Source organism: Engraulis encrasicolus, chromosome 5, assembly GCF_034702125.1.
Source record: "Engraulis encrasicolus isolate BLACKSEA-1 chromosome 5, IST_EnEncr_1.0, whole genome shotgun sequence".
Taxonomy (NCBI): domain Eukaryota; kingdom Metazoa; phylum Chordata; class Actinopteri; order Clupeiformes; family Engraulidae; genus Engraulis; species Engraulis encrasicolus.
The window spans coordinates 26,282,497-26,309,996 of NC_085861.1; the positions used below are offsets into that span (position 1 = coordinate 26,282,497).

Consider the following 27,500-nt stretch of genomic DNA (forward strand, 5'->3'; position numbering starts at 1 on the left):
CCACTGTGGCAACATCGGCAGACTTGGATGAGAGGTTGGTAAAGCCTTATGTTAGTGGAAGAGAACTGCACTTCTCCAGCACAAGCCGTCTGGCTCTGCCATCCAGTCACTCTAGGTACTCCCAGTCAAGACTGTTCTCCGTTGTTGTTACCCAAGTGCTGGAACGGTCTCCCAGAGGCAGCAAGACTAAGCACATCTCTTGCAGCCCACAAGAAGCAAGTAAAGACTCTCCTCTTTCATGAGTATCTACTAGACTAATGTTTGAGCTGACATAGCCCCAGGCCAGAATCTTGACATGATGTGTGTGTGTGTGTGTGTGTGTGTGTGTGTGTGTGTGTGTGTGTGTGTGTGTGTGTGTGTGTGTGTGTGTGTGTGTGTGTGTGTGTGTTTTTACTCTAAAAAAACCTAACTAACCCTTCTTTGCATCAACACTTGTTGTTCTGTATATTTCCTGTGCACTTTCCATCTACTAGCGATGTTGGCTATGATTATGTCGTCCTCTTTTGAAAGTCGCTTTGGTTATAAAGTGTCTGCCAATTGCAATGTAATTAGAGATGTCCGATATTGGCTTTTTTGACGATATCCGACATGCCGATATTGTCCAACTCTCAATTTTCGATTCCGATATCGGCCGATACCGATGTCGATATATGTGGGTTATTTTTCCTCAAAACAAGTTTTAGGTAACATTACACATCTCAATATTACACAACAAATATTAACATCGTCTGTGCAAAATAGAAAAATAACTAAGGAGAAAAGTGTACAGTAATTCAAGCATTATTATATCGGTTTTAATAGGTCAAAAATCTGATACCGATATTGACCGATATTACATTTTTATGTTTTATTGGATCGATAATATCGGTGGGCCGATATTATCGGACATCTGTAAATGTAATGTAATGTAATGTAAAGCTCACAGTGTACGGTATTGTTATCGTGACACCCCTATACTCCCAACACTGATCAATCGTCTCTAGCCGATGCCTTTTACTTAGGGCAGATGAAGGAGAGGAGGAGGTCCACTTCGTTCCTGACGATGACCTCCTGACGATGATGAGGATGGAGGTCGTAATGCACACACACACACACACACACACACACACACACACACACACACACACACACACACTGCCACATTGACACAGTAGCTGTACAGGCTGATCAGTTGTCTCTAGCCGATTCCTTTTACTTCGGGCAGATGAAGGAGAGGAGCAGGTCCACTTCGTTCCTGACGATGACCTCTTGTGGATGCATGTCGTACGTCAGGTAGTGACAGGAAGTCATATGCCAAACATCCAGGAAGTACACGCCCATGTCACGGAATGTTTCCCGCAGGAATCGATAGTGCATGTAGTAGAACCAGAGGCTGCGGTGCATGGTCTGCAAATCAATCACACACACGCGCGCGCACACACGCACACACACACACACACACACACACACACACACACACACACACACACACACACACACACACACGAACACACACACGACATGAGAAAATCAGTTCAACTGATAGTCGATGGCAAAATCACACAGTATATACACAAATACCGGTGTTGATATGACTCTTGAAGAGTATAAAAATGAACTCTGTTTCAGATAGCATTTGGGTCCACTCAAAAATGTCGATTATTTTGGGTTATGGGGCCTCTAGAGGCCACAGGGTTCCCACAACTTTTTCATGAACAAATTCAAGCACTTTTCAAGCACCTTCAAGCACCAAATTTTCAGTTTTCCAGGACCTTTAAATAGGTCGCGGGAAGGGGGTGTGGACGTCCGCCCCCAGAAAATTTTGTGTTTTTAAGATGCAATTTACTGAATTCTAATCAATTTATAATTTGAATTCTAATCCCATCTGACATCTCACTCCCTCAGATTTTTGATGTACCTGAACCATTTATTGATATTAATTGGCTAACTGAGTTTGACTTGACACAAATTTCAAGCATTTTCAAGCACTTCATCAAAAATTCAAGCATTTTCACAATCTTGAAAACACTTCATTGAAATTCAAGCATTTTCAAGGAATTCAAGCACCAGAGGGAACCCTGAGGCCAGTGCGTATTTGAAGAGCTCTTTTCCAAAATGAGGTTTTTTAGAATGTTGGGAAATTTACATTTTTATATTGGGCATTCCATTGACTTGCATTACAAAATGCATTTTATAGAGGTTTAAAAGGTATGTTCTCAAAACATAGATGATAGGACTACTTATCAGTCAATTCCAACATTAAAATGCAAAAAAGTAAAAAATGGTGGATATAGCGTTTTGGAAAAGAGCTCTTCATTTGTCCCTGTGGCCCTGGGCTGGAGTCCTTGGCTCGCTCTGCAGGGGCCCAGGACAAACACACACACACACACACACACACACATGACACACGACACACACGCACACACACACACACACACACACACACACGACACACACGCACACACACACACGACACACACACACACACACTCTCTCTCTCACACACACAACCTTAACCCTATCGCGCCGGATGCATCATATATGTCTCATCAAATTCAAAGCCCTCTCCACGCTGACACACAAAAAAAAATCGATCTGAAAAACATCCTGCGTGTCATTTCCAAACGTCCTGCAGTACACGGAAACCGCCACAAGAGAGCAGCGGTCGACAACAAGTTGACCACAGCTCGGCGAAAAACAGGAAAATGGGGTAGAAGCGGTTTCCCTGACTGACGCTGAGATTTCGTCAAATTGCATAAGGTTTGTGTACAAATTTCCGAAATATAACTCTACATCCTTTAATTTGAACACTTGCTTTGTGCAATTAAGCAAGGAAGAGTTTATATTTTTACACCGTGTTGCAGAGAGATCGTGCTAAAACTGATGAGACATATAAGCACCATCCGGCGGTGGCAGGAAGTCAGCCATCAATGCATTTGCTCCATAGGGAAACTTACAAAGCACACCACGACGATCGTTTAACAAAACACACAAGTTGTTTTACTTCAAGACAAAGATATTGCCTTAAGAAACAGGTTTTACTTGCAATTTTGAAAATGTAATGCAAAATGTTGAAATTATGATCTCGTAAAAAATGCATTGAAGTGAATGGAGAAATGGTCCAATTGTAGTAATGGACCCATATATTCAAATTACACATCAAAAATGAATAATGATCTATATTACACTCATAAATAGGTTGTTGAGCATTCGATCAGCTATGTTTTTACATAGATTTTAAAAAATTACCCAACCAGGCTGTGGGAAATGTAAAATATGGTCCTGCTAAAACAAGGATAGGCTTAAAAAAATGGCAGGATCTCACTAAATATTTAAAGATAATCCTCAAATTAAATTGTCTGACAACTTTTTTTAAATTAAAAAAAAGTTGTAAATGCATTAAAAGTCATTTTTCAATGGTCATGAAATTGGAATTTTCATTCATTAAAAGCCTGATGCATCATATATGATGCATTAAATATCTCAGCGACCTTAACAAAATTTTGAATTTTTTTTTTACATTTCTTATAAGGGACCAATATTGAAGAAAATTCCAAAAAATTAGAATTTTCTCTCATTGCTTTCATGGTTCAGGTTTCACAGGGTTAAGGGGGATTCATACTTGGCGTGACTGGCGCTAGCCTCCTTCATACTTCACTCGCGACCTCACTCGTGACCCAAAATGACGTCACACGCCGTGGCGCGAGCTGCCGTGGCGCGACGTTGTGCACCCCACATTTTTTGTAACTTGTCGTGCGCCACCAGCGACCACGCAGGTAGGCAGACAAAGCAGGAGTTGCGAAGACAGGCTACAACTACTGTAGGCTACTACAGAATGGATCCTGCATCATTTTGAGGATAATAAAATGTCCTAGAGAGTTATTTTATCTTCTCTCTTAAATGTTGTTCAGTGAAACAATTGTTTACTTTGTTCAGAAGCAGGTTGTGTTCGGCGATCTATTTATAAATCCTGCCGCCAGAACAATGCTCTCACATGGTCTTGGAATGATCTGGCAATGTATGCTACAACAAAAAATATATGTTTCAATGTGGTAAGTCACAAGTCAGACGTTCAGTAGCCCTACAGCAGCCGTGTTTGGCTTTCTATTTTATACATCCGTAGAACTCACGCTGCGAGTTGCGAAAGATACTGCCGTTTCTCTCATGAACAGCAGAGGGCACTTCCGACAATGCGAGCAAGGGCGCTTTTGAAGTATGAATAGTCTGGCGCAAGTGATGACGTCATTAATGGTTCTCGCGCCAAACGCGCCAAAGTGCGCACGTGAAGTATGCAGAGCCCTTTATCCTTTCTGTTTCACTTCATCTGCAGTGTTGAGGCATACACAAAGTGCCCAATGGCCACTTTTTCAGATTTTTACCCGCAGACGCTCATCCTAAGTAGCCCAATTGGGCGGGTGCCTGCCCAATTGGGCTACTTGGGATGAGCGTCTGCGGGTAAAATCGGGATAAATTGGCCATTTGGCGTTTTTTTCAGCCGTTTTGGGCTCATAGAAGTCAATGTAATCTGTTGAATTTGGGCGGAATTTAACGCATTTTGGCGGTTTTTGAGAACCTTTTGGGCGGGATTTGATCAGACACATCTGGCAACACTGACACAAACATTGGTGACCATTTTGGATTCTCCGATTGATCAAATGATCAGACAAGATTCAAAAATGGACTCCTGGACAATGTAAACCTTTTGGTGACCATTTTGGATTTTCCGATTGATCAAATGATCAGACAACATTCAGAAATGGACTCCTGGACAATGTAAACCTTTTGGTGACCATTTTGGATTAGACAATGTAAACCTATTGGGGACCATTTTGGATTTTCCGATTGATCAAATGATGAGACAAGATTCAGAAATGGACCCCTGGACAATTAAATGTATTAAGGGACCGCCTAAGCTGTAATGCTCACAAAAGTTGACGTGTTGGGAGACTTGATGATGACCTTCGTCTGGGGCGCTCGTCTCAACAGTGATGCGACTGCGCGCCGCACAAGTGACACGCGGTGGACAAAGTACGAGAGCGGCAATCCGGCGAAGTGGGCGGACATGGTAAAGACGAGCACAGTCCGCGGCCCGCCGGCCATTTCGTCAATGAGGTTTTCGATGTACTGAAGCGATGACATTTTAATTTTGAAGATTTTATTTTGGTAGGGAAGGCCGTGTGCACGGTGGTGGACATCAATGTTGTTCTCCACGTCGACCGCCAGGTGAGGACCCACGTTCATCAGAGAGTGGAGCTCCAGACGTTTCAGAGCTGCAATTAAAAGCAAAACAAAAACAACAAGATCACCTGCCAGGTACTCAAAAGGCGACAGGAAAAGGTGACTCGGGAAAACCACTAGCCACAGTGGCCAGTGGGTGAAAATTAATGTCAAGCCCTGATACACACACACACAAATACATACACAGACACAGACACAGTGTGCAGTGTGCAGTGCAAAGTCATCTTACTGGGTATGGTCTGGTTGAGGTAGTGAAACCACTGGAGGAGGGTGGAGTCCCCGATGATGTGGATGTGCCTGTTCCTCAGACACGCTGCTGAGTCCGCCCCTTGAAAATGACCAGTGGCGCACACAAATGAAGTCCAGACATCGTTATAGAAGAACCCTGCAGGCACTGGCGTGGGCAAGCCGGCCCGACACACGTTCCTCCCTCTCCCTTCAACAGAGAGAGAGACAGCACGGGACAGAAATCTTCATTAGGAAGACATTTCCTCTCTAGGGGACACAAACACACACACAGAGTGCATTACAACATGCGACCTTGCCTCCTCCACTTGTGCTTGTCTCCTCGTACCAGGAAGTAATGTCATGATGACATCACTGACCACAGCATTATATTTCAATATCTTGCAAAAGCTCAATTGTAAAGCCTTCTTCTAATTTGCAATTGGGATGGTGAATGAAAAACAGTCCCTCAAAAGTTGTTGTGGCTAGGCTGACAGCTGGGAAACTTTATCGTTTTCTCCACAGAGGAGGGGCCAAGAGGTGGGGCGAGGCCACAAGCACAAGTGGAGGAGGCAAGGTCGCATATTGTAACGCACTCACACACACAGAAAATGCTGAGTCACAGGCCTGAGTTCTCTTAAATGGCTGAAAGGGACCAGGTGTGAAAAAGCTGTTAGACCAGTGATTCTCAAACTGTGGGCCGGGGCCCACTGGTGGGCCCTAAAGGTATTCCAAGTGGGCCTTGAAATCATTTTCTAAAAATCAAAATAATACGTTTGTGTGCTTTGCTGCTGATTTATTTGAGTTTTATTGTTTATTGGGTCAGAGGTGGGCCCCGAACATTTGTGAAAATTTCAAGTGGGCCCCAAGTTGGAAAAGGTTGGGAACCCCTGTGTTAGACACTTTGAGCGATTATGCTAAGCTATGGTAGTAAATGTAAGTACTGAGCACACAGGAAGAAAATTATGTGCACATTCATTGTAATCAGGGTTGTACGAAATTCCGAATTGAATTTATTTCAATTCAAAGTAATGCCATAGCACTAACACTAGGTGGTGTCATTACCTTGAATTTCTTTGAATTTAATCTACACCACCCATTGAAAGTACATAGAACACCACCACCTAATGGTCGTAGTATAGCATTACTTTGAATTGAAATTCTTTCATTTCGGAATTTCGTACAAGCCTGCTACAAATATATGAAAATAAAAAAAACCTGATATGTTGGCACAGAGTGAAGGCAGAGGTTATATGTAGAGAGGAGTACATTATAGAGAGGATATTTCCACAGCTAGCCTGTTGCATTGACCAGATTTGGTGTGTGTGTGTGTGTGCGTGTGCGTGTGCGTGTGCGTGTGTGTGTGTAGTCTATTTGGATTTGTAATGCTGCCTTCTTGGTGAGATCCAAATAAAAGTACTAAACTGTGTGTGTGTGCGTGTGCGTGCGCGTTCGTGTGCGTTCATGCGTGCGCGCGCGTGCGCTTTGGGTGTTTATCTCATTGTGTAGCATACCAACAACTGCATTTGTAGAAATGATCTTGATCTGGCGTTTGTCTACGTTGAGCCACCGGAACTGAGTTCTGAGGAAACACAAAGCACAGATGCTGGACGAAGGGAGCGTACCTAAAGAATCTTCTAGTAGAGTAAGATGTGTTAAAACCCGCCCATCCAACGAAAGGCGTGTGCTCAAAATTCGGTCTCCTAAGGGGTCGTTGTCCCCTCCTTCTTCTTCTCTTTTCGTGGTGTTTGCACAAGACGTGCGCTACCGCCATCTACAGCGATAAAAAGGGGACTCCATTTATTCTCAACCTCAAGACTCCGAAGGTCTCCTAATCGAAGGTCTCCTAAAGGGGCGTTCACCTGACGTAAAGTGGATACCGGAGAAGAATCCGCCTGATTTATGGCCCAATTCGAAACAGGGAAGGCAGCTGTCCTTCCAGTGAGCTAACTGGACATCGAGTCATGAAGTGTGGATCGAAACGAAAAATTGCTTTATTTCCTCTCTCGGCAGTTGACTGCATTTGTGGGCGTAACGAGGATATTTCAAGGATACATCAGACGCTGACCTCGCTGCCTTGGTACCCAACATGCTGTGCGCCACCTCCCTCTCAACCGGAAACCTGTAAAACAAACATGGCTACTACCCAAGCTACTACCTTATCATACTCTTTATTCTGACACTTATGTATGTAGATATTGAAAATCGAATGGACAAATCAACATTGTAGTATCGAAATGTCGCTAGATCTATTTATAGCCTATTTTACGATTCCGCTGTCTGACGATAATTCACCGTTCAAATAGCATGCGTAAGCTAAGCGCTAACGTGATGAACGTAACTCCCGCAATAGAATCGCCGTAACATCAAACGCGCAAGGCGGCGCACTCGTTAGTGCCGTTCGTAACGGCTGCCTCATTAGCTAACTTCACATATCTGATCAGTGACCTGTTTGTGTAGGAGGAGAGTCATCGAGTCACTGCCTCCCGTTTCGAATTGGGCCTATCTCTCTCTCATATACTGGGTATTTTCTACCTAGTCTGCACACTTCCAAATGTGCTCAGCCTAATTAGTCACGCACATTGATTGGATACTCTTTGGTGAACTCTATGGAGTATCCAATCACTGGGCGTGACAAATTAGGCTGAGCACACTTGGAAGGACACTCTCCTAGGTTTTGAGAAATACCCACTATTCTCTGGTACCTATGTTCCCAAGGTCCTATGTTCCCCAGGTCCTATGTTCCCCGGGTCCTATGTTCCCCTGTCTTTGTATGGGATCCGGGAACTTAGGACCCTTTTTCTAGAAAAAAAAGGGTTTTATGTTTCGCGCATTGTATGTTTCCGAGTTTTCAGATTGTGCCCTGACCAAAACCATCTCTCTCATCTCGCATCCTATCCTATCTGAAAAATATGACCCCTCCGCCCCCCACCCACCCCTAGCCTGATTATCATCGACTTTCAAATCTCTTTGAGACTTGGTCTGACCAAGAGCATAACAATTATCATTTCCCAAACAGCATTTCCCAAATGGCCTCCCTTGGTTTTGCTAATGTTTGTTTGCTTCCCAACAAAGTGGGAGGAGTTCCTGTATTTGCGGGAACCCAGAAAGTACTTGCATTGACTCCTGACCTGTCTGGTAGCAACGCTGAAGCTGTTGCGTCACTAGGAGGGCACGGCCTGGCTAAACCACCCCCCCCCCTCCCCCAAGAAAAAAGAACTCCAAAAGGGGGGGCCCCATTGACACCCTCTGGTTTCGGTTACCCTTGCATGAGCTTCTTCTCGAACGGTGTGAAATGGTCGGTGTAGTCCACCGTTTTCTGGTATATCAGGGCATCGCAGGGCAGAGTTTTTGGGCGGTGGCATTGCCACGTCACACCTAATCATAATAATAATAACTAGAAAAGCACCCAGAGTGTGCAGACCTCCGCCAAGGATGTTGATACTACTGTGCACATATATGAGTGTGTGATTTGTTTAACTTTTGTTTTGAGAAAGTTGAGGAAGTTTGCCATTCAATATAATATAAAGAGAAAAGAGGATTAGAAAGTCTAACCGTTCTTGTAACCGAATCCCAAACGTTTCCACTGCGCATCCCCTTCTACATCCCCCTCCCCCAACGACATCAAAACAACCTAGAAACAGACCCTGAACGTCATACAAAATACACGTGTTTTTTGATGTTGATGAACGTCGACCAAAATGCAATACCCTGTGCTTTTTGTAATGAAGGTTGTTTGTAATTAAGGTGCTTGTTAACTTCTCTAAATAGGCTATAGAGTGATAGCTTTAAGCCTCATGACAAATTAAAAGCAAATATCGTTGTCAATTTAAACATCCCTCCCAGACTCATGGCGAATGTTTTAGGCTATTAGGTTATAGCAATCGTAGGCCCTATTAACCTAATCTAGCCTTATGCGCAAAAGGTAAAAATCAACCTACTTGAAAGCTTGTAATCACGCGCTAGAACTGCAGCCTAATTAGTGAAGGGAATGTAATGATTTTGACCAACAGCACTAAACAACCAAAGAAAAGTTAGGCCTATTTTTTTTCCTACGATGGTATGCAATATTGTCATGGGTCACTGGTTGGTCTTGGCGCTGTCGGCTGAAGTGCGTGTTCCTCTCCGGGAAATCACTATTCACCGTTGTTAATCAGTTCACGTAGGCCTACATTGCTGTTGCGCTTTGAGGTCCATCTCGCAACTGTGGTTAACTTTAAATTCAGTGAAGGGGGTGTAATGCATTTGACCATTTGGCGATGGTAGGCTACCTAATTGTCAACCAAAATGATCTGCGGTGGTCACTGTCCATCTCGCAACAGTGCACTTCCACTTCACACACATTTTAGGCAGCGGTAATTAACAGGATTGCTTGTTAACTTCAACGAGGGTGTAGCCTACAGGTTGCCAGCTGATGAGCAACTTTTTAGGTTGATGTTGGAGCTGGCGTCAAATGAGACATTCGCAGTTCGTTCCGTAGGCAAGGCTACTGCTTACAATGGCGCAGGCAAATCCGTGTGGAATATTCGCCGGTGCTCGGCCATTATGCATCCTGTCGGGCATTGTGATCCCTGTCCATCTCGCAAACAACTTGGGGTTCACTTTAAATGTAGCTAAGGGGATGGAATGAATTTTACCAAAATTGTGAACGTTCTTATTTTGGCAAGGGAGCCTAATAAATTCGACAGCATTGTGAACCCAAGTCACAGTCCACAACAGCATTGTGAACTTACACGATCACATATTCCATATTTTTGACAACGTAATTAATTAGACAGAATTGCCAACCTAAACTATCTGCGGGAGTGGTCACTGTCCATCTCACAACAGCAATGATAAAAATAAAGGCCAACACAATCACAAATTCCATATTTTTGGCAGCGGTGGTAATTCATTTGACAGGATGCTGCGTGCGGCTGAGCAACATTATGAAATGCACTTGGCGTTGGAGCTGGAGGCGGAGGCAAAGGTTCCTCCCTGTTGCTGAGAGAAGGAGTAGCATCCAACTTCAAACTAAGATACTAAGAAGAGACACTTAATAATAATTCAAATTAGACCCATGCGTTAACAAATACTAGGCCTATATGTAGCTGTCCTTATATTAATTTCCCTCTGGATTAATAAATGATACTAAACAGGGTCGCGTGCTGTTCATCACGCGGTTCACCGTGAAATTTGTGATTTGTGAAAACTGCGTCTTTGCTCTGCACGGTGCAGTGACTTCCAGAGCTATTTTTCTTCCCGTGTAGAAGCGCTGAATGACAAGGGGGAGGCATTCGATGTGCTCAGGGGGGAGGAGGTCGATGTGCTCAGGGGGGAGGAGGGAGATGTGATCCAGACCTGCCCCCCGCCCTGCACACTGCAGTTGAACATACTTGGAGTGAAGCGCAGGCACGCCAGTGCTCTGTGCTTGGGAGCTCGCGCGCACCTTCTGGCAGGCAGTGAAATAGCAGGGAACGAACGAACGAACAAACAGGAAAAAAATAGCAGGGAACGAACGAACACAGACAACACAGAGACTCGGGTGATCACATAACCTCCTGGCGGAGGTAATAATACATTTTATTTGGAGTGTCTCCAAAGGAACAACTGCACAATTTTCAACATTAAGCCACTTTTCTGAGTTGTCTGCGATGTTTTAGAACCCCCTAACTGTTTATTTCATGCTTGCTGCTGTCTTCGTTATTTGAATTTCGTCTCAACCAGCTTGAGTCCTGAGGAAGGTCAGTAGACCGAAAGCCTGGCCTATTATTAAAAAGAACACAAAGGGGATTTAAGTGTGCAGACATTTTTCTGTCAATTTTACACAGTTTTTGTTTATGTTTAGCACCTTTTAATCGAGAGTGCGGTGTGATCCGGTTAAACACAGTCTCAACCGGCTTTAGAATGGCCGTCTATGGCTCGCCAGATATGTTCCTAAATGCACCCTAAACATTTGTTTTTCAATACTGTGCAACTCACCAAATGTTCAGGGGTGTTCACTGGTATTCCATAACAATTTTTGTAGCGAAACATGGCTTCTGTCATGTTTTATGGAGCATTTTGTAAATATTTTTTTTTTCTTTAATTCACAAAATATCAAATAAAAAACTAGGCCTAGGCAGTCCCCTCCGACTGCTAAAGGTATATCTCCGAAACGCGACGCTTCCAGTCCCCCATCATTCCTACCACTCCCGTCCACCTTTTTATAAACGTATATATTAAATACAAAATATAAAAGAAATATATTCAATATCTACATACATCAGTGATGTGCATAGGCTTAAAACCAAACAACTATTGAAAACGATGCCACAAAAAAATGGGACAAATATTAACAAAAATGGTGAGTGGGGTTTTAACTCATAAAATGGGCTTAAAGTTCAAAATAGCGCAGTTGACCTTTAAGAGACTCAAGGACACTTCACAGGACATAATGGGGCACCTAAGTCTCCACCCCTTCCGGGTGGCTCGTGGGGCTGGGAACGCAAAAACTTTTGACTGGGCTGTAATGGACTGATCAAAGCTATTTCCCGATCCACCTCGCATTTCCCCGTCGATCACACATATGCTGTGCCTCAGAATTAATAACAACCAATGGTGTGCTTGTTGACTCCACTTGGCAAACGATTTTTGAGTTGTGTGTGTGCAAAAATATGTAATTATTTGGACTACACAACAGACGTCGCATGTCCGACGTGCAGCCACTTAAGCCGAGGTGCAGCGGTAGGGTTGGCTGTGCCTCGGTTCACGTCAGATATGCGAGGCGCACGTGTAGTCTCTAACACAGTTTTGCACAAAAGCTAAAATAATGTTTCTTGCGTGTCGAAAATGAGTGGTCTTACGACGCAAAGCCAAACCTTTCAAATTCACTGTCATCATATGTGAAATCGGGAGCACATGCCAAACGGGATGAGGATTTAGCTTGACTCGCTCCATTAACTCTCATTCAAAATTTTGAGAGCTCCAGCCCCACGGATCGGAAGTAGAAGGGCGTGACTTAGGTGCCCCCTAGTAAGTAGTAGGACAGCAATCATGTCATTATAATTATAATAAGTATAATAACTAGTAAGTAGTAGGACGGCAATCAAAACAAAACAAATGTGAGCAATACATGTTAAAATGCAAAGCAGCAACTAAAAGTTAGAAGTGAATGTTAAAAGGCACAGAGGCGGCAAATTATACAGAACAACAAGGCAAGATAAAACTAAAGAGAGTAAAATAAAAACTAAAGAGAGTAAAATAAAACAACAAGGCAAGATAAAACTAAAGAGAGTAAAATAAAACAACAAGGCAAGATAAAACTAAAGAGAGTAAAATAAAACTAAAGAGAGTAAAATAAAACTAAAGAGAGTAAAATAAAACTAAAGAGAGTAAAATAAAACAACAAAAATAAAGAATAATTAATTAAACTAAGAATACATAATAGAATCTCAGTTTCCATAGTGATGAGAAAGCAAGAGTGAAATGGTGTGTTTTGAGCATGGATTTGAAGGTGTATACCAGGGGTGGGGAACCTATGTCTCGAGGGCCAGGGGTGGGGAACCTATGTCTCGAGGGCCAGGGATGGGGAGCCTTTGTCTCGAGGGCCGTTTGAAACCCTTGAGGCCGTTTTATCCGGCCCCCGATATAATTTTAATGTTATTCAGCTTCACATGAAATATGACATATGACAGGGAACTTAAAGAAGGTGGTGTTTGTTTAAATGTGGCTGCCTTCAATATAGGCCTAAATAGTTCATAGTACGGCCCTTGGAGGACTTTTTGAAGGATGAATTTGAAGTGGCCCTTCGAATGAGAAAGGTTCCCCACCCCTAGTGTATAGGGAGGTGAGTTGTCATTTGTCCTTGACCTGTGCGGCCGTCTCGATACTCGCAGCAGCAGTTTTTTGGGGCCATGTCACCTAGGGCTGGGCGATATGGAAAAAAAACACATCACGATATGGATTACTTTATATCACGATAACGATATATATCACGATATAGCACAATTACGTACGTTTTCAGCTATTCTCTTTATTTGTTCTTTATTTTTTCATGTCGCAAAACGTTTCTTTAAAATGGACCTGTTTATTCTTATTTTTACAGTTACATGAACTTATAGTGTGTATTGTGACAACATGAAATGTAATCAAATGATATTCAATTGTATAAAATTGATAAAATTACTATCACGATATAAACGATATAGGAGAAAGGTCACGCTATACACTTTTATATCACGATAACGATATATATCATCATATTGCCCAGCCCTAATGTCACCTGTGCCAGGCAGCAACACTCCGGGCCACTTGATGGTGCACATCGCCGTCTCCTCCACTTGTCTGCCGTTGGTAGAAGAAGGCTCGCTGAGGAAGTAGCCCCTGTAGATGATCTGATCGGTGTCTGTGCTCCAGTGTTGCTCCAACGCCTGTATGACTTCGCTGGAGTGGACCAGAATCACCGCTACTGATGCCTGACCCGCCCAGGGCAATAGGAAGCGGACTGAGTATGTCCCGTTGTGGTGGTCTACAACCTCTCCGAACACACTGGCCTGCCCATGAAACACACACACACACACACACACACACATACAACATTAGACTACAGCGAGGCTAATGCTTTTATGCAATCATGTTTTTTTCCGATAATTGGGAAAATGTTGGTGCTGTTACTTTGTACTTTTTATGGTGAAATCCAAGCATGAACGTACAATTACTGGCCGAATTATTACGAGCTACGATATATATATTATGATATTACCAATTTCAAAAGGAAAAATATACAAAATTAGTGGATAAGGATATTATGCAGGTTTGATGTTTTGGGAGTTTTTACCTCTTTATCCATACATTTAGAGGTGATTTAATTTTTAGTATCCTTTTATTGTTTACCCTCTAATATGAGCCCATAACCATCTTCCTTGTATCTCAAATTATCTCCGACTTCGCTGGAGTGGACCAGAATCACCGCTACTGACGCCTGACCTGTCCAGGGCAGAAGGAAGTGGACTGAGTACGTCCCGTTGTGGTGGTCTACAACCTCTCCAAACACACTGGCCTGCCAGCCACAGGGAAAAGTAGCGTGTGAGCCAGGACCCAAAATTTCACATATTGGTATCACCTGGGGTGGCAAAGTCTATCAATGTTTTTTGTAATCCTCCATGCCTGAGGGGCATTATTTGGTATGATAGCCCTCTGGAAGACTCTGGAAGAGGTAGCTTTACTATATGGTGGTCTACAACCTCTCCGAACACACTGGCCTGCGATCCACAAGGGAAAAGGGAGAAATCCCTGCAGTCACAATCACAATTGACCTACAATCAGGTCTCTAAATTAACATTATTACATTACATTACACTACTCTCCAAAATAGTTGTCGCCTATCCATCTGTTTGGAATAACAGCTAATAACCTGACTTTCAATTCATCACTTGGCTTCAGAAATCACTCGTATGAAAGCTACAACCCTCCCGAATGAAAATGTATGTGCAAAAATACATTCATGCACCAAAGAAAGATTGACCCTTTATTGAACACAGACAGGGCAGATTTTCACAAGACAAAAGTTTTGTCGCCTATCGAACATAATGTGAAAATGAGCAGATAAGTCACTTCAAAACACTTCAAACACGCAGATCGGGTGTCATACTTAATCACTGATTCACTCACACCTCTCAAATCAATGGAGTTCAATGAGAGATGGTGACATATTCGCTATTCGTAGAGCAATACATGTTAAACTTCATGATCTAATCAATGATAAAAGCCCCCAAACACCTGCAGCATGCATGCAGCTCCTCATAAGAGCTGTATCCGTACTATGTTTCACTTTATGCACCATTTCTCTTTTCCCTACGGGCTCCACTTATTCCTGCGCGACACACCTCCGGTCGGTACCCGCTTAATTGGTGATTCGATCGGGAGTGTTTGTAACTCCCATAGGAGAGCAGTGGAACGAGCGTCTGAAAGAGAACATGAGGACATGCATGCGCCGGTGTATGCCCCCGGTAAAGAGACACTGCACTCTCGTTCCCCATTCTCGTTCTTGAAAGTGTAACGGAGGCTAACTAGCACAGTGTTGGCGTGGAACGTTGGTAAACCTCCCTCCGATAGCCTCATACAGTCTCGTGCCGTTGGGCCGAGAGACTAGCCCAGCGGTATCGTACTGTGTCTCCCATTGCCGGACAGTTGTAGATGACGAGGTCGCACGTTCGATCCCCGAGGGGGGTGAACAGGTGCAAGATGACCTCCGTCACAAAAGCTCAGGATGGAAGTGGATGAGGATATGCGCAGGTGCGTGCTGCCTTTTATAGCCACCGAGGACTGCGGGAAAAGGCCAGCCTTTTTGCCTTCATATCATGCAATATGTGGAAAACGCCGAAGCCAGCTGGAGCTCTAGTAGATCTGGAGAGGGCAGGGCACGAAGCAAACCTAAACACAGCAGCGCACATCACGGCCTTGTGTGACAAGACAAATGATGAAATACTTCTATGGCTGCATTAGAACACTACAAGAGAAGTGCATGTAAATGCATCAAAATGTGTACATGTTTGCGACTAATTTGATAGTCAGGATGGGAAACGAAATGTCGAAGCAGTGCATAGCTAACACCAGAGACGGTATGGGGTTACTTTGGCTAGCTAGCAGGTGTGTTGGGGTGAACGCTAACCTCAATATCCCCTTCCTGGGTCACGTCTCGTGTATTGGTGATAGTACTACGGAGGAATGCGTATTACCGATAGGAATGCAGTCTCTCTCCACTCCTTCAGAGAACCGGGGACATACTGTATACAGTCCTAATCAGAGATGCACAGGATCCAAGATCCGGTTCCGGATCCGGCAGGATAATAGGGTTTTTCACAAGATCCGGATCTGGCAGGATCTTAAGCAGTGGATCCGGTATCCGGCAGCTGCCTAAAAATCAGGATCTGGTGCATCCCCTACCCCTTTGCCTTCCTCTTGCCCCTCGTGCTTTCAAACAAAGCCGCAAGGTGTAGGGCTTGAAACGCAACCCCTATGGATTGGGATGCCCCTTCAACAATCACGGAATGACACTCACAGCTGTCACTAATTCCATGCATTAGGTTGAGTTAATAGCGATTGTTTTCATGTGCGTTTCACGGAGAAAAGGGCCATAAAACATTAGGACAATGTTAAACTTAGTGCAATGGAATAATTATTACCACTTTAAAACCGTCAATTGCGGCGAAAATACTGAAACTTGTGTGCTGTTGTGGGTGCCGCAGCTTGTCGCCAATTTTTAAATGAATTCGCAATGCATTCAGGGAAACCTGTCGTAGCCCTCCATCTGGTGTTGGAAAATCTCCGCGCGGAGGGGTGGAAAGCCCTTTTCCCTACCCCTACCCATCTCTCTGAACGTGAATCAGGATGCCACTACCTCTACACGTGGACGCGCAAAACGGAGGCAAAGGGGTTCGCGTAGGGCTAAGGGCTGTAATGGGATTCACCCTAAGCCAATGAGCCCAAAAAAATAGTTTTAGCCAACGTAATAAAAAGGGCCCACGTGTGCGAGTAGGCTATGTGTTTCAACCCTTTCGTAGGATCCGGTATCTGATTCCGGATCTGGCAAGATCTTAAGCAGTGGATGCGGTGTCCGGTAGGATCCTAAAAATCAGGATCCGGTGCATCTGTAGTCCTAATGTTTTTCCAATTACCTTCAATGTGGGTGAATGAACCTTTGCCTGGAAAAAATCTCCTCCGTAGCGTTTCGGCCGCCCAGCGAAGTCCTTGGCAAAGATGGTGACCAGGAGCTCCTCCCCCACAGAGTAGCGCTGCTTGAAGTTCTGAATAGCGAAGGTCGACTTGGCAGCACTCGTGCTTTGGTTGACGAAGGCGACCTGCTGCTCTGGTCCGGGCCACTGGCAGACCTCCTTGACCTAAAAGGTCGAGGTGCAGGTTAAGATTTCAGCAACAACTTAAAGGTACACTGTGCAGGAAATGGTCAAAAAAGGTACTGCAACTATGCTGCTCATTGAAACTGGGCTGCCTATTGCCAAATTTGATATTTAAATGAAAGTTTACTAAGTAATAAAGAAATATTTTCTAGTATGGTCCAATAGAGTAAATTAAAAATGGCGGACCATGGACAAGATCCCCCTTTTCATGTATGAAAAGTGTAATTTTTCCAGTCATAATGAATACTTATAATAATTTGATGGTGGTGGTAGTATTCATGAAAAAGGTAAAATTAGTGAATGGGCAGCATAAATTCTGGAAATAAACAACTAAAAATCTCACACAATGTACCTTTAAAATAATTTTCATCACTTTCTGTTTGCACAGATATGTGTCTTCCATGACACATTTGTCTTCCACAGTCCACATATAAACACACAATAAAAACACATTAAAGGGGCACAAGGTAGGATGACGTCATCAGTGCGGTGCCCATGGCATGCCTGTCTCAAAATCTACACCGTAGTGAAAAATGCTGTTCAAATAAACTTGCTGTGAGAATGTTTTTCATCGCGGAATGCCAGCAGTTGACACAAATCTGAATATGGTGTGTAAAGGGATTTGTCGTATTTCCCACGACACTCCCTCCTACCACTCTGTAAAAAAGTTGCATTTGGGGTTTTCTGACAGCGGACCGTGGAAGTGGGCGCGAGAGCCATCGTTCACTTACTAATTATTCACATAACCATCGGCTGACTCGGGACAGTGATTAAGTAAACTTTTAATCCTACCTGGAGCCCCTTTAATATCTGTTCTGATTATGGGATAGAATTTGACATTAACTACTGTATAATGCAAAGAAAAGTGTGGTTATGACCTGTAGAACAAAATATTATTTGAAAATTAAATTCCCTTCTTTCTATCTGGAGAAGAGCTGGGAGTAGCTAATGTCACAAAATATCTGGGGCACATCTTAACAGATACTCTGGAGGATGACGCTGACATGAGCAGACAGAGGGGAGTTCTATATGTCCAAGCCAACATGCTGCCTAGAAAATTCCATCACTGTACTGTCAATCTGTTTCGAACTTACTGCTCCCCTCTTTACACAGCTCCACTCTGGGTTAGATACAAGAGGGAGAGCCTGCTCAAGCTGTCAGGGCAGCACAGTCTGATGAATTAGAAACCTCGAATATTCCTGAATAAAGTACAGTACAAGCCAAGAGTGTGGACTCACTTTCTCATTTATGCATTCTCTTTATTTTCGTGGATTCTCATTGTGTATTTTCAGGCAGGTCAACAAAACTGTGCATGAACACATGGAGAATTATGTGCTTATCAAAAATATCATTCTACCTGTTGTCCAACAGCAATGCCAGCTGTCTATCCACCTGACGTCAACACGGCACAACTGATGGCCCCACACATTTCAATAATCTTATTTTTTGTCTATTTTCAAATAAATATGCCCAGACAGTCATGTCAATCCTAGTTGAATATTAAAGTCCTCCAATAACTCACTAGAATTGTAGAACTAGAATTTTGAGATCTAAAACCTAGTTTTAAACACTTGCCAATACAAGCATTTTACAGACATACAACCAGTTACTTGGAGAGTTCAAACCTGTGTTGGAGGGAATCTGTGGTGGGGTTTTTCACTTTTACTTTTTGTATCACCGTTTCACCTAGATAACCAGCTATGCTGACCAAGTGACCCATAATCAGATCAAGAAAATCTCTCTTGTATTACTTGTATCAATTAAAATTGGCTCAACTGACTGGGTATTTTTACTTGAAAATAGACAGAAAAATAAGCTTGTTGAAACATGTGGGGCCCTCAGTTTTGCTGTGTTGACGTCACTGTTTGGTATTTTTTTAAATAGATGTTTAATAATTGTTTTTATATTATATATATATATATTTTTTTTTTGTCAAGCAAAAAAATATACATGTCTACATGCACAGTTTTAATGCCCTCCCTGAAAATGTACTATGTTCTGTAAATAGCCTCAAAAATAAAGAGAATTAATGAAATGAGAAGGTGAGTCCACACTTTTGGCCTGTACTGTATGTACTCCATGTAGAATACATACTTCACCTCTTACAGCAACCGTAACTCGGGCCAGTCGTGAAGTCTTTACGAGAAAAACAGAAAAAAAACAACTTTAAGCCTCGTGGTGCCTTTACGAATAGCCTCGTTTCTCGTGGTTGGGTGACGAAAGGGGGAAGTTTGGAGTAGTTTGGTTCTGGGGGGAAGAATAATGCGGACAGACGTCAACAATCAAGCGTGAGTGAAGGCTAACTGGAAACGACGGTAATCAAACATTTCAAACAAGTGATTTACGGTTAAGTTTAGGGTTAGGGTTAAGGTTAGGGTTAGGTTTAGGGTTAAGGTTAGGGACAATGTTGGAGGAAGGGAGACATGGCATGAAGCTGACACAACGACAGCGCTCCCCTCCCGGAATGCACGCTGCTCGGGTGGTCTCTCTCTCTCACTCGCTCTCTCTCATCCTCTCTCTCACCCACTCTCGACAACAGCGCGTGTTGCCCAACTACGAAAAATGAGGCTATATCGTAGCGGCACCACGAAGCATACAGTTGATTTTCCCCGAGACTGGGCTCCTTACAGTGGGGAGGATGTTGTACCTTCTGCCATTCCTCCACCCTGACAGCAGGGGGCGCTTGAGTTGAGCCAGCGGGACTCTGCGTTCTGGTTCTGTTCAGGTGCTGTGTGCGAGGGGCGGGATGGTATGGTGCACTGCCTTGCGCCTCTCCGGAGGAGTATGTCCATAGCACCTGGAAAGAAAAGAGGCTTCAAAAAACTAAACAGTCAAAAACAAACAGAAAACCGGACTGCTTCTCGTTCTTCACTTATTTCATTAGTGCTCACTCAGTGTGATCAGTGTAGAGGCTCTCAAACTTGGTCCAGCTTGAGAAAATCTGAGGAACTGAAGGTTACAATTTTTTAAGTATCCGTCCTGAAGTAGGCCATGAGAGCAGCAAAGCATAGGCATTGTAGCCAAATAAAAAGCTTTTTAAAAGTAACCTTGAGTGCCTCAGATTTTCTCTACCTGAACTAAACACTTTCCTTTTATTTGATCCATCAAGAACAGGGCTGGGGAACCTTTTTCATTTGAAGGGCCACTTCAAATCATCCGAGGGCCGTAAAGTCCTCCGAGGGCCGTACTATGAACACAAACCAGGATTTCCCCCTTCACTTAAGGCCTATATTGAAGGCAGCCACCTTTTAAACAAGCACCACCTTCTCTAGGTTCCCTGAATGTTACCTACTTGTATTGCAAATGCATTTTCTAAGATTCCTATTCCTATTTCATGTGAAGCTGAATAACATTAAAATTATATCGGGGGCTGGATAAAACGACCTGAAGGGCCGCAAACGGCTCTCGAGACATTGGTTTCCCACCCCTGATCAAGAACCACAAAAATGTCTTCTTCTATTCTGGGGGGATTGTATTTGTCTTTTGTGCTTTTTTATGTTTTGTAACTATCAGATGCACTGTCAATGGCATAGATTAGATCGAGTGTCTGCAAAGTAAAGACTGTCACTCTAATGAGCCTGGCTCTTTGGTGTAGTGGTCAAGAGCCCCCATTTAGTACCCAGAAGGCCAGGGTTTGAGTCCTGGCGGGGAAACTCTACTCCCCTTCGCTACATTTAGTCAATTTCAATTTAGGAGGCCCACATTTTGGGGGCAAAGTGGTTGAGGCCCTAAGCACTCTGCTTATGCCAAGGAGATGGTATAAGAACTGGTGAATAAGTCCCGCCTCCAGTCATTTCAGGCAAAATAAAAAATCAGCTTTTTTCAGCTTCCAAAATGGAGTTATTTCCGCCGACAGTTTACTCAGCCAATTACGTGCCACGTTACTGACTGACTTACGGTATACGAGAAAGCTATATGGAAGACGGGCATTGAATGCATGGAGGTGCCCAACTACAGACCTGTAAAGGTCTGTGCGCCCAACACTAAACTCACGTACCCACCAATCATCATGAGCGAAGTGGATGACGGAAATGCGAAAATGGCGACTTGCTAATCGGCGAAGCTAACCAGCCTAACCAGCTAATCCTGCCCCCCTGGCTTATGCCGGGAGCGTACCTATGTTCCCTGGGTCCTATGTTCCCCTGTCTTTGTTAGGGACCGGGGAACTTAGGACCCTTTTTCTAAAAAAGGGTTCTATGTTCCCCGTATTTTATGGTTCCGACTTTTCAAATTGAGCCCTTCCCAAAACCATCCCTAAACCTAACCTGTCAGTGATGCAATGCTTCTGAGTTTTAAATTTTTGCCCTGACCAAAACTATCCCTAAACGGTTGCGGGGAACATAGGACCCGGGGAACATAGGACCCGGGGAACATAGGACCCGGGGAACATAGGGATGACCCCCTTATGCCCTTATGGCCCTGTCCATTATTGATGCTGCGTATGCGTACACGCTGAACTGACCTTGGTGACTGGTGCAGCAGAAGCAGCATTCAGGCTCATGAGATTTGAGTTTTTTTTTTTGTTTTTTGTTTTTTTTTGCTTTTTTTTAAATGTGGGTATGTTAGAGCTGAAGGAACACATCTTTATGCAAGAGAAGGGTCTTAGCTTTTAAATGCAACTTATTTCAACTTTGGAGGCTGAGATATTTAGGTTTTTATAGGATAAAGGCACCTTTTCCTAAAAAGGGCTTAGGCCTTTAGCAGGCATTTTCCTCAGGTGCCTTTTAGGGTTTTCAGGTCCTTTTCAGCCATTTAAGTGAACTCAGCACTGTGACTCAGCATTTTCTCTGCATATGTGAACGCTTCAACGTGTACCCAGACCCAGAAGTGAACCATACTGAGACCTTAATTGATGTGGTCTCAGTACGGTTCACTTATGAGCTCTGACAAGTTACACTTGTGACTAGGTGTTATCACTTAAAGCAGCGGTTCCCAAACTTTTTCCCCTGCGCACCCCCTTGTACATTTCAGTGTGGTTCGCGCACCCCCTAAGCCAGGGATGTCAAACTCAGGCCCGGGGGCCAAAGTCATTTTATTTGGCCCGCGAGATCATTTCAAATGTGTATTACAGTTGCCCCCCCTTACAAATGAATGTATTTTAATATGACTTGAACATGACATTTTGGACATCACATGCTCATACAAGTGCATCAGTGATGTCTTCCACTCATTTACAACAGACTGTGCAGGCACATTTGAACTACAATATCTGCTGGGATTGTGTGTTAAGATGTAAACATTTCACTATTGTACTAAGCATGTGCGCGCATGCAAAATTTCAGTCGTTTTTGAATATTGAGTTCGGCCCGCACCTCCGTCCCAGATTTAAATTTTGGCCCACTGTGAATTTGAGTTTGACACCCCTGCCCTAAGCGAATATTTTGGTGTGCTAATGGCCACAAAAGTAAGATTCACTGCGCATTCACTGCACATTATGCACAGTTGTTTTGGGGAATCCTCTACACTTCAGATGAACCCTTCCAGCATACAGTTTGGGAAACCCTGACTTAAAGGATAACTTCAGTCAATTTCACCATGCAGTTGTAATGCTCACACTACCCTGGACTTGCCAGTACGTGAGATTTTTTTTTTTCTGGAGATCCTGGTCATTATAATGGGTGCAGCTATTTCTTAAGCGGGCTTGCGGAGCAAGGCCCTTGCAGAGCAAGGCCCGATTATAGTAATCCTTAAATCCTGTTTAATTAAGCGGGCTTGCGGAGCAAGGCCCTCGCAGAGCAAGGCCCGATTATAGTAATCCTTAAGTCCTGTTTAATTCTTTATTATTGGTTCTCTTGTGTAGGGCAGTAAAAATAGAAAATGGATCTCCTCCTAGGCCTTTCGAGATAGAGACACCGTTCAAACACTAAAACGACCGGCTCGGCTTGGAGATCATGTATAGTTATAGGCTTGTCCGTGTCTCTTGTCGTTTTCCCGTTTTTGGCGATTTTGTGAAAGCTTGGGTCCCCATTGAAAACAATGGTGGAACCTTCATGAACCAAGGTTCCGCCACTCTAGAGATTAGAGTGTAGGAGGCTTTTTCGGTCATAAAACATCAACACTTTCACCTAAGTTTAGTTTGACAAGTTGTTAGCGAGCTCTATGGGATGTCTCCAAATTGTCAAAGTTTCATCTCCCAACTCCCAATACTTTTTAAATGGCAGGTTTGTAAAAAACGACAGGCCTGGGTCTATGGAGGTTTTCAGTCTTCCCAAAAGTGCCTTTTTCAAGAGATCAGCGCATGTCCCACAAGAGGTCCATTTGTGCCTGAACCGTTGAAACTATAAACTTTATTCAAAGACTGTTAGAGAGATCACATGCATGGCTCCGATCTGTGAAGAGGACACGTGCCAACTCCTTTTAGTTTTTTTACAACGACTGTGTAAAGACAAAACACTGGGTCTGATTCTGTTCCCTGCTAATAGCACAATACTAACTGTCATTCAGTCAGTCAGAACAGGTGATGCCAATACAGGGTTCCATTTCAACTGTCACTGTCTCAATATTCTATTCTTAACGAGCAGGTGTGAGCAACCATTCTAGCAGTCTATTGTTCAGCTCTTCAATTGCTGGTCCGTGTATGACAGCTAGCTGCTTGGCTTAATGGGAATACATGCTGCTGGATTAGAGATATGGAGGTTGAGGGTTCGAACCCCACCCGAAGCCATGTTGATTTTCAAAATTATATCATATGCAGTGTTCCTTGGCCAAGTTAAAATGCCATGTATGTCATTTATTATCAATGGCAAATGTGCTGGATTAGAGATATGGAGGTTGAGAGTTCGAATCCCACTTGAAGCGATGCTGATTTTCAAAATTATATCATATGCAGTGTTCCTTGGCCAACTTAAAATGCCATGTATGTCATTTAGCATCAATGGCAAATGTGCTGAATTACAGATATGGAGGTTGGGGGTTCGAACCCCAGTCGAAGCCATGTTGATTTTCAAAATTATATCATACCGGTATGCAGTGTTCCTTAGCCAACTTCAAATATCATGTATTGTATGTCATTTAATATCAATGGCAAAGGGGCTGGATTACAGATATGGAGGTTGTGAGTTCGAATCCCACTCGAAGCAATGTTGATTTTCAAAATTATATCATATGCAGTGTTCCTTGGCCAACTTAAAATGCCATGTATGTCATTTAGCATCAATGGCAAATGTGCTGAATTACAGATATGGAGGTTGGGGGTTCGAACCCCAGTCCAAGCCATGTTGATTTTCAAAATTATATCATATGCAGTGTTCCTTAGCCAACTTCAAATATCATGTATTGTATGTCATTTAATATCAATGGCGAAGGGGCTGGATTACAGATATGGAGGTTGTGAGCTCGAATCCCGCTCGAAGCAATGTTGATTTTCAAAATTATATCATATGCAGTGTTCCTTAGCCAACTTAAAATACCATGTATGTCATTTACTATCAATGGCAAATGTGCTGGATTACAGATATGGAGGTTGAGAGTTCGAACCCCACCCGAAGCCATGTTGATTTTCAAAATTATATCATATGCAGTGTTCCTTGGCCAACTTAAAATGCCATATATGTCATTTAGCATCAATGGCAAATGTGCTGAATTACAGATATGGAGGTTGGGGGTTCGAACCCCAGTCCAAGCCATGTTGATTTTCAAAATTGTATCATATGCAGTGTTCCTTAGCCAACTTCAAATATCATGTATTGTATGTCATTTAATATCAATGGCAAAGGGGCTGGATTACAGATATGGAGGTTGTGAGTTCGAATCCCGCTCGAAGCCATGTTGATTTTCAAAATTATATCATATGCAGTGTTCCTTAGCCAACTTAAAATACCATGTATGTCATTTAGTACATCCCCAAAACGCAGAGCTACAACACTTTCAAGATGGCTGAATCCAAGATGGCTGAATTGTTTGGCCCATAACTTCTGACTGGGTGAATGGATTTTTTCCAAGATTTCTTTTAGCTTTGTTTTCTCAATAGTACTTTGTTTCATCTCTGCCCCAAAAGGCAAGCCCGCTTCCAGCATTTTCTGTGAGAATGCAATCTAGTTTACTTTTTTTTTTCAGCATTTTCTGAGATCCTGGTCATTATAATGGGGGCAGCTATTTGTTTTATATATTTTTTTAAAATCTTGATTTATTCCCAAAAACATCCAAAAGTTTGTGCAACATCAGCAGACAACTAGCATACAGCTATAGCTTTTGGGAAAATATTTGGGGTAGGTCTATGTTAAGAATATTTTAAATGTAAACAAAAGCTGCACCCATTAGAATAGCTCAGATCTCGGAAAGGGCTGAGCCGAAAAAAAAATGCAGCATCACTGGGTAGGGTGAGCAATACAACAGCATATTGAAAATGGCTGAAGTGGTCCTTTAAGGAGGACTCTAGAGGACCGGGTCTGATCAGACGATTATTTTTGTAATACACTCACAATATGACCTAAAACAGAACTGAGTCCTTTTGCTGTCGATTCCCTTTTTGGTCCACTTAAAGAGGACTGACTTCGGTTCACTTAAAGAGGACAAGGTGTGAAAATGCCCTTAGGCTAAAATGGGTTAAACAGGAATCTAGTAAAAGAGTAAGCCTGTCCAGAACTTAGCTGAGGTACGTGCTGTACAGTATGGGTCAGCAGTGACAGTGAATGGGAAGTGTTTGGGTAATACCCAAAATGTGGGCTTGAAAAGTGACTCACAATTTGTGGTAAAATAGCAGCAATAGGCCTAGAAATCTGGTACATGTTGAATGATAAATGTTGAATGTTAAATGTTCATTTGTACTGTATTAATTATTTATTATTGTCTATTGTTACCAGTCCATCACTGTTACCAGCCCTGTCTTGCACTTTATGTCAGTCTGAAAAATGTCAGTTTTGTTTATGTCTTGTCCTGGTATGGTATAGAGAGAAAACGTAATTTCATTTTTCCTTGTATGTCTTGTGCAAATGATGAAAGTGACAATAAAAGCTGACTTGACTTGAAATGTTCTCTTACCACAACATACAGCAGAAACAGTGACGACATGACCAGCACCGGACCACTGGCGAGCACTAAAACAATAATCAACACACCAATTAATTAAAAAAAATACTTACACCGTAAAAAAAATGATATCAGTGATCAGTCATGATAACTTGGTAACACTTTATTTTAGGGATACATCTATTAGCACTAATACAATGTGCCTGTATAAGTAACTTGTAAGGCATGTACAAAGCAAAATCAAACATTTGTTAGGCATGTATTTGCAAATGTCTTGTTCATGCACAATAAGGGATTTATTACCAATTTAACCTTAGTAAGGACCTAGTAGGCCTTAGCGTTGGCTTAGTACATGCCTTACAAGTTACTTATGCAGGCATTAACATTGTATGTATTAGTGCTTATAGATGTATCCCTAAAATAAAGTGTTACCGATAACTTATGTAGTTAATTTATACACTGCCATGGCAATATCAGCAGCCTCAGTATCCCGAGTTAATTTAAATCCTTATTGTAAGTTGTGTTGGAATTCTGAAGCAGCTGGTGTTTTTTACATTGTAGTATTGTCATCATATATCTTAGCATCATAATGTTATCATCTACTTTGCAAAAAAAAATTAAAGTAAAAATTAAATCAAAAGTAAAACAATGTTTTATTCAGGTGAAATGAAATGAAATGAAATGGGGGGGGGGGGGGGTAGGTAAACATCAAATGAAATGTGTGTGTGTGGGGGGGGGTTAAACATGAAATATAATTCAAGAAACGTACTAAATTACATCACTTTGCTGAAGTGTTGGTGATAAAGAGTGACTCACGTCTTAGAGGTTTCATCTTTGGTAGAATTTGGTAGAATCCGCTGGTAGAACTGCTAGAATGGTAGAACCCGCTGGTAGAACTGACAGAATTTGGTAGAATCCACTGGTAGAATTTGGTAGAATCCACTGGTATAATCCACTGGTAGAACTGGCAGAATTTGGTAGAATCCACTGGTAGAATTTGGTAGAATCCACTGGTAGAACTGGCAGAATTTGGTAGAATCCACTGGTAGAATTTGGTAGAATCCACTGGTAGAACTGGCAGAATTTGGTAGAATCCACGGGTAGAATTTGGTAGAATCCACCGGTAGCACCCACTTTTGAAAGCTTTAAATCTAGACTCAAGACGAAGACGTTCTCAGGAGCTGTCCCCTATCTTAAATTATGTTTTCATTCTTA

General features: G+C 42.8%; 1 protein-coding gene across 1 annotated transcript; it reads right to left on the reverse strand.

Moving 5' to 3' along the window:
- Positions 1–1,112: 1,112 nt before the first annotated feature.
- On the reverse strand, positions 1,113–27,500 carry LOC134449200 (NXPE family member 3-like). Its single transcript, XM_063199024.1, has 11 exons — positions 27,102–27,500; positions 26,298–26,353; positions 19,966–20,115; positions 17,079–17,300; positions 13,685–13,955; positions 13,273–13,329; positions 8,706–8,820; positions 6,957–7,024; positions 5,447–5,653; positions 4,906–5,249; positions 1,113–1,386 (listed from the first exon to the last, which is right to left on the reverse strand). The coding sequence occupies exons 1-11, from the start codon at positions 27,115–27,117 to the stop codon at positions 1,192–1,194; spliced, it is 1,701 nt and encodes a 566-aa protein (XP_063055094.1). The 5' UTR covers positions 27,118–27,500; the 3' UTR covers positions 1,113–1,191.

Excerpts from the sequence above, each read along its gene's own strand:
- LOC134449200 (XM_063199024.1), bottom strand. Across the intron at positions 8,821-13,272 it reads GTATCGAGACGGCCGCACAG|GTGTGACGTGGCAATGCCAC; the intron begins GTCAAGGACAAA and ends TATTATGATTAG. Across the intron at positions 5,250-5,446 it reads CCTCAACCAGACCATACCCA|CTCTGAAACGTCTGGAGCTC; the intron begins GTAAGATGACTT and ends TTTTAATTGCAG.